This window comes from Parus major, chromosome 18, assembly GCF_001522545.3.
Source record: "Parus major isolate Abel chromosome 18, Parus_major1.1, whole genome shotgun sequence".
NCBI lineage: Eukaryota > Metazoa > Chordata > Aves > Passeriformes > Paridae > Parus > Parus major.
In genome coordinates, this window is record NC_031786.1 from 10,190,439 (window position 1) to 10,198,095 (window position 7,657).

General features: G+C 49.6%; 1 protein-coding gene across 1 annotated transcript in view; it reads right to left on the minus strand.

Moving 5' to 3' along the window:
* SHISA6 (shisa family member 6) overlaps positions 1–7,657 on the minus strand; it is a gene marked incomplete at its 5' end in the record, with an annotated part of 179,017 nt that overhangs the window by 18,694 nt on the left and 152,666 nt on the right. Inside the window, one exon of the mRNA XM_015645357.3 lies at positions 4,047–4,109. Within this exon, the coding sequence (XP_015500843.1) occupies positions 4,047–4,109 (63 nt within the window). The remainder of the gene's footprint in view (positions 1–4,046; positions 4,110–7,657) is intronic.

Genomic DNA, 7,657 nt, shown 5'->3' on the forward strand with positions numbered 1-7,657 from the left:
GGGAAGGGAAGGGAAGGGAAAGAAGAAAATAAACCACACTCACACATGACTACATATAGAGGAAACTGAAAAAGGCTCCCACAAGTACAGATATAAAATGAAATTTTCCTCCATCAGAGCAATCCCAGGCATCATCCATGGAAAAACACTTGGCCAAATTAAAACCTTGAAGTAATTGGCTGCTCATGGTGGTTTACTCAGTGTTTTTTGAGATGATTGTCAAATGCAATTAACTGGCATAAAAGTCGTGATATGAACTTCCTCCTAACCATATTATTTGGAAATGCGCTCAGTATTTATAAAGATGTGAAAAAAAAATGTTTATTAGGTGCTCTTTAGGTTAGGATAATTATATATGCACTAAATATAATGAGATGAAACTTCAGCAGCAGTAAAAAAATAAAGCAATAAACTGTACAGAAACTGAGCCCAGGCAGTCAGTGTGTATATCTGTTATAGCTGATGCTCAGCTCTCTTTTGTGCCCCCAGCTCGGTTTTTTCCCTTCGTATTTTAATGTTTTTTATGGGGAAAAATCATTTTATGTGCTTATTTTGTGTGAAGGCTGAATATCTAAGCAAGATAAATTAATGTATCAAAAGATTTAGCTGCATTTCATATGTAAAACTTGGTTGTGCTTAGAGCCTAATACTTGCTCCCTCCCACTCACATTTTACATACAAATCACTACATTTCCTAAAACTTCTGTAGAGTTCTTCATTTGCAGCTCAAATCTGCAGCTGAGGTAGAAATAAAGTCTAGAGTTAAGGAAATCCACATGGAAATTCAGATTTCAGTGGAATTGAGGTCTAAAGTCTGTCACTGAAAGCAGAATTTTGACTGAGGATTCTCAAGGGCTGTAGGTACCTCTGGAATGGGATATTTGGTGTCCTGGGAGGGAATTTGGGGCAGGAATAGTCCAGCAACATTAAAAACCAAGGGGTTTTTGGAAGATGTGGGATGCTCAGAGTCTCTGTGGTTAATTCAGAGCCTTCAACAACAGAGATGAAATCTTGGGATTGCAGCCAGGGAGAGTCATGGAACTGCAGAGTCCTGGCATGGGCTGGGTTGGAACAGACCTTAAAGTCCATCCAGAGCCACCCCTCAGGGGCTGGGACACCTTCCAGGGCTCCAGCCTGGCCTTGGACACCTCCTGTGACACCCCTGCCCATGGTCACTTCTGATCCCACTGGGAATTGCCTGTCCCGAGATATCCAGCATTGTCCAGCCCTCTGTGCCAGCCAGGCAGGGAGGGAAGGGAGATCTCCCCTCCCAGCCTGGCAGAACAGATTAACTGGGACCCACCATTAATCTGTGGTTTTCCCTTCTTGCACCAAGGGCTGGGGTAATCCCATCTCTGCGCTCGGAAGTTGTGCCCCAAAACTGGCACCCCCTGCCAGGTTAAACCAGAGCCCCCGGGGATTTAACCCTGGGAAACTGCAGCTGCAGCAGAAAAGCTCCAAGACCCAAGGTCAAACTGGTTTTTTCCTTTTTCTCCCCATTCCCTGTGAGCGTGGATTGCTCCCATCCCCTGGGATCTGCCATGGGAAGAGGTGCTGGCCACCCTCTGCCTCCCTCAGCTGAACACTGACCCTCTCAGGGATACTGGGGGCATCCCCAAAATGCTGCCTGGTGGAACAGCAGCCCCAGCACACATCTGGATCATCCCTGCACACCAAAACCCTGTTACAATTCCCCAAAGAGCAGAACTGCTGCCCCACTGCACATCTGGATCACTCCTGGATGCTGAGATGCTGTCATGATTCCCAGAGCAGGGAATGGTGGTTCTGCTGCACATCTGGATCTCTCCTGAGCACTGAGATCCTGTCATCATTCCCAAAGCAGGGCACAGCTGCCCCACTGCACATCTGGAGGCTGAGATCCTGCTGTGATTCCCAGGACCTTTGGGATCACACCTGGCTGGCTGCATTTGGCTCTGTTTTTCCCAAGGCCCAGGCGGTGCAGGAAGGGAAAGGGACCTTGGTTTTCCTTCCTGCTCCTCCAGGAGCTCTCCTGCAGAGCCTCGGGCTGGCTGTGAGAATCCTCTGCTGCTCAGCCCCAGGATGGAGGGAGTTTGGAGATGCAGGGATTCCAGCTGAAGGCAAAGACCTGTGAAGAGCCCAGCCCAGCAGCTGAGCTCCAGTCCTGACAGGAATTCCAGGTTTCCAGCCCACCCTGCGGGGTGAGACCCTTGGGAGCTGCTCCAGGCACAGGAGGGATTTTTGGCTGCTTGTCACCTCCAGGCACTGCCCTGCTGGCTCAGGCTGGCACCCTGAGAACCTTCAGCTGCTTTTTTACTGCTCTTAGGAGGAGCCCAGGCCACCAAGCCCCTCGTTCTGCTCCCTGCAGAGGCTCTGGCTGCACGGAGGGGGCCAGGGACAGGCTGAGGGACCACAGGACAGCTCCTGTCCACCTCCAAACCAGAAAATGTGCCCCGTGCCAGGGAGGGAATTAAATTAAACATTGGTCACCACTTCAGCAGTAATTCTGAATTCTTCTGATGTCTGACTTGGAAAGTCCAAAGACAGTTGCAGGCTCGGCGAGCAGTGGCTCACCAGCACACATGGGTGTAAGGAACAAAAGCACCCGTGGCCATCTGGGTAAGTCAGAGGAAAGATGCACCTCTGAATCACATTCTTGTTTGTGCTCAGCTCATCCAAGCCACTCCAAAAACCAAATTATTAAGACAGGAAGCATGAGGAGTCCAAGACCATGAGTGTTTCTGCCTTTGTTTTTTTGTCTCTTAAGTACATAAAAAAGCAAAGCATCTGTTAGGAGCAGAGGGAAGTTTAATTGTTTTGGCACATTCCCTGGAGCTCTTGGATGCGGTGGGACCCTGGTGCTGGAGCTGCTTAAAGCTCCTGGGCAAACACAAGGACAGCTCAGAACCCAGCAGGGGCTGGATTTTAAGGACAAGTACCAAGACCAAAGAGAAGAGAACACAATTTCAACCCTCTTTCTCCATTTTCTTTTTTTTTCCCCCTCAGGAAGGTAAAAAAATAAACAGAATGAGTAGTCAGGAACATCGGGGGCTGTCAGTTCAGGCTCAATAAATACTGCTGCAGCACTGATGAGTTTAGAGCTGACACTCTTCCTCCTGAAGTGTTTGGAAGGCAGAAAATGAAGCCCTAAGAACACAGTCATACCATGGAAGCAATTTGCAGGCTGAAGAGACACCTGCCTCCTCCGGGAAGAAGAAACCCCCAAGGTTTTAGGTGATCTTCCCATGGGCAATTGCTCCCCCACCCTCCTTAGCAGCAGGGAGATTTCCACATGTGAACACAACTTGCAATAAATCAGCTCCAGAACAGTCAGGATGAGGTTTCAGGATTCAAAACAAACACCAGGACAAAAAGAGTAACAAATACAGAGACTCAGCACTGCCAGAAGTGACTGAGATGAGATTTACTGAGAGCTTGAGGAATGGATCACACTCCAAAGGCAAAGGGGGCAGGGAGGGACACGGACAGGACCCAGACAAGGCAGCAGCAGAAGAGGGAAGGAAGCAGAGGGATCAGCCAGAAATTGTTCTGACTGCACAGGTCTGACTGGGGAACGGGGATTTGGGTGGCAGGGACTGGCCTGGGGCTGGATGGAGCCAGGAGCTGCCGGGGTTTGGCTGTCCATGGTGACTCTGAGAGAGGGGAAACACAGCCCAGGCTCCACTGCTGCTCTGGGAAACCCAAAGGAGGAGACAGAAGGGCTGGGGGACAGGGCTGAGCAGAGAGAGGCAGGATCTGGCCATGGAGGAAGCAAAGAAACATCTCCAGGCTGGGACGAGGTGGAGGAAACCGAGTGGGGAACGAAGGAGGATCTTGGAATTAGACACGAGGCTGATCAGCACAGTTAGAAAAGACTGGGCCATATTTCCCTGTGCACACTATTGAAAATATGGTCCTGTGTTTAATGTAAATGGGAACCATCAGCCATGCAGCACTGCCAGAGGAATATTTCCATTCACATTAAACACACTTTGGTACCAGTAAATGTTACTGGCTGGCAGAGGAAAGTTACAACGTGTGTAATTTTGCTCTTTGCTTTCTCTTACCATGTGTAGGTGTCTGGGTGGCACTGTTTAGTATCAGGTGATTATAATTTTGTTCTTGGTCATCTGAAATTCACAGAAAAAAAAAATCCCTTTAAGAACCAGCTTAGCATTGCCACTGATCTGCAGATGATAATTACAGCTCACAGTATCACAGGAAATCTCAGCATGATTAAAGAAAGGAGAAGGAAATGCTTAAGAAAGCAGAAGATTCTGTTATGCAGTTCACTTAAAATTCCAGATGCAAGGAGAGCACGATAATGGGAATCTGCTCCCCTTCTGCTGAGCCTGCAAATGAGGGCTCTCTGCAAAGGTGAGAAACACAGACAGGAGCACACCCAGCTGGAGCTCAGGGTGGGCTGCTCCTGGTGCCCCATTCCCCTGCTCCAGCTCCATCCAGAACAGGCCCCTGGAGCTTTGGAGCTTTGCAGAATGTGAGCCCCAACCACCCAAACCCAAACTGCCCCACTGTGAGCACAGCCACGACCTCCAACCACGTCCTGTGTGAGCAATGAGAGGAGTCCAAGGTTTGGCCTCGTGGAGTTAAACTGATGCCTCAGTTTCAGCTGTGATCTGTTCCAGGTTCTGCCCTGGTACCTAACTCTGAACTGCACACAAAGTGTCAGCAAGGTCTCCTCACAGCTCAGGCACACACAACAATCCTTCTCCAGCCCCACAACCAAGGACAGCGCTGCAGCTCCAGCCCCAAAAAGTGCAACCAGCAGGGAATTGATGAGAGCAAGCTGGGAGGATGGGACTGCATCACCTGCAGCTGGAATTGCACAATTCAGCCCAAGCTGGAAATGGAGCAGAACTGATCCAAGTGGGAAACTCCTGAGCCAGGGCCCATCCTGGCTGCAGCCACGGCCGGGCTCTTGCAGTGCCCAAGGTGCATCCTTGGAAGGGCTTTTAATAAATCCCTGCTTTATTCCTTTAACCCTGCCCAGCCCCTGCTCCAGGAGCCTCTCCAGGCACCACAGGGAGAGCAGGATCTGCTCCAGGAGCCTCTCCAGGCACCACAGGGAGAGCAGGATCTGCTCCAGGAGCCTCTCCAGGTACCACAGGGAGAGCAGGATCTGCTCCAGGAGCCTCTCCAGGTACCACAGGGAGAGCAGGATCTGCTCCAGGAGCCTCTCCAGGTACCAAAACAGCTGCACATGAGCTCTGGATCCCCCCTCAGGAAAGGGGAGTCCTGTGAGACTGAGGCAGCAGTGCAGGGGAAGCAATCCATGGCACAGTCACTGCTGGAACTGGGGCTGGGAACTGCCTTTGGGGTGGAAAACAGCTCTGTCTCCTTCCCACTGTAATGAAATCCTCAGATAAGGGACCTCTGATAAATCCACCACCTTTAGTTTCCATTGAGGAATCCTTGTCCAGATCTTCCCTGCTTGGATGGAGCTGCAGCAGTGCAGGGCGAGAGGAGATCTCCAGGGACCCCTCGTGTCCTGCTCTGCTGCTGCTGCAGGGCATTGCTCCAGTGGCTGCTCTGCTCCTCCCAAACCTTTCATGGATATCTCCTCTCCCCCAGAAGATCTGGGTCACCAAATCTTCCTTTCTGCTTTTCAGACCAATTCCTTCTTTCCAGTGGGAAAAGGAGACATGGGATCTTTCTCCAGGGATGTGGAGAGAATTCCCCTTATTTGTGCCACAGCTCTTTGTGACCACAGTTGCTGTGTGCTCCCTTACCCTTCATTTTACCCTTGGCCTTCATGCTGACACCATTGCTTTCCTGTTTCCCTGTAAAACCTGCTCTGCCTCGGGTCCCTGTCACTCCAGAACCCTTTGCCCCCCCTGAGCCAGATCCTCCTCGAGGCTGGGATGTGTTTCTGAGAGAGCCCTAACCAGGACAGAGTGGAATTCCTGCATTGTCCCAGCTTCTCTTGCTCACACAACAAGTGATATTTTAATTTTCCTGGTCTGTGTAAAGTCTGTGATCCTTTATGGCTCCTTATTGCTTTTCCAAGGAACTCTCCAATTGTTCTCCAACACAGAAAAGGCTTTTTAGCATTCCTGCTTCAGCCCGAGGCATCTCATTTTTCTCCATTTAATCAATTTATTTTCAGGCTATTTATCCAATTTGTCAAGAACATTTTAAATTCTAATCCTGTTCTCTAATAGACTTACGGTCATCCAAGCTTCATATCACCTGCAAATTTAATAAGCAAATTCCTTTTCCACCAGGAACAGAGAAACCAAATCCAGAACCACATCAGGCCATCCTTGCCCTGATATTTGGTCCCTGCATGGTCACTCAGCTCTCATGACCTCCACCCCAGACAGGTTCATTAACACCCTGCTTTTCTAATTAATCTCACATTGCTTTGCCAGAAACTGCTGGAAGCCTTGCTAAGGTCATGATCCTTGATATGAATTATTTCTCCTTGGCCATAAAACACAGCAAAAATAATAAAAATAAGGTTAAACTGCCATTATTTGTTTCTGAGTGTTGGCTGCTTGTTTTTCTCTCTCCCTCACTATGGGGAGTGTCTGGGTGCTACCAGGATTAAAATCAGAGTTTATTGACTCAGGTGACAACAGACTGGGCATCTTCACCTGCTTCCTGCTCCACCCAGAACTGAGGCACCCCTTATATCCAGACAAATGGAAAAATGGAAGGGTTTTAGCCTGGCTGCCAGCAAACCTTGAGAGGAGCCCAGGTCCACAAGGACACCTCAAGTGCCCCTAAATAAGTTCCCTACAGGTTTCCCTAGTTGGAATTTTCCTCTCGTGCCTTCACTGTTGATTGTTTTCAACAAGGAAAAAATGTGCAGGAACTCATTTTGTGACTTAGTTTCAGTTTCTGTTCCTCCATGTAGTCAAATTTCAATTTAATGTGAAAACCGGACCAGAGGATGGAGGACAAAGAAGAAACTGGATATTTCTGGAATCCTTTTAACTGTCTGCAGGGATTTTCAGAGCTATGGGATCAGATGGGATAATTTTCACCTGGTTCCCAGCAAGCACGGTGTGGATTTCTGCTCATCCCTGGAAGTGATCAAAAAACACACGGATGTGACATTTGGGGACGTGTTTGGGTGACCATGGAGATGCTGCTGTGTTGGTGGCTGGACTGGATGACCTTAGAGGTCATTTCCAACCTGAGCAATCCTTACTGCGACCTGTGGACTCTGAGGGAGATTTTTCTGGATGTTTGGGTGGAATTTTGTGTGTTGGGGTTTGTGCCCTTTGCCCTGGCGCTGGGCACCACTGGGAAGGGACTGGCTCCACCTTTGTTCACTCCTCAGTTCATCCCAGGCACTGAGAGATCCCCCTGAGCCTTCTCCTCCCCAGGCTGAGGAGCTCAGTCCCTTCAGCATCTCCTGGACCTTTGCTGGACCTGCTCCAGTTCAGCTGAGGCTGAACTTTTACCTTTCACATTCTGCAGGTTCTGCCCTGGTACCTAACTCTGAACTGCACACAAAGTGTCAGCAAGGTCTCCTCACAGCTCAGGCACACACAACAATCCTTCTCCAGCCCCACAACCAAGGACAGCGCTGCAGCTCCAGCCCCAAAAAGTGCAACCAGCAGGGAATTGAGGAGAGCAAGCTGGGAGGATGGGACTGCATCACCTGCAGCTGGAATTGCACAATTCAGCCCAAGCTGGAAATGGAGCA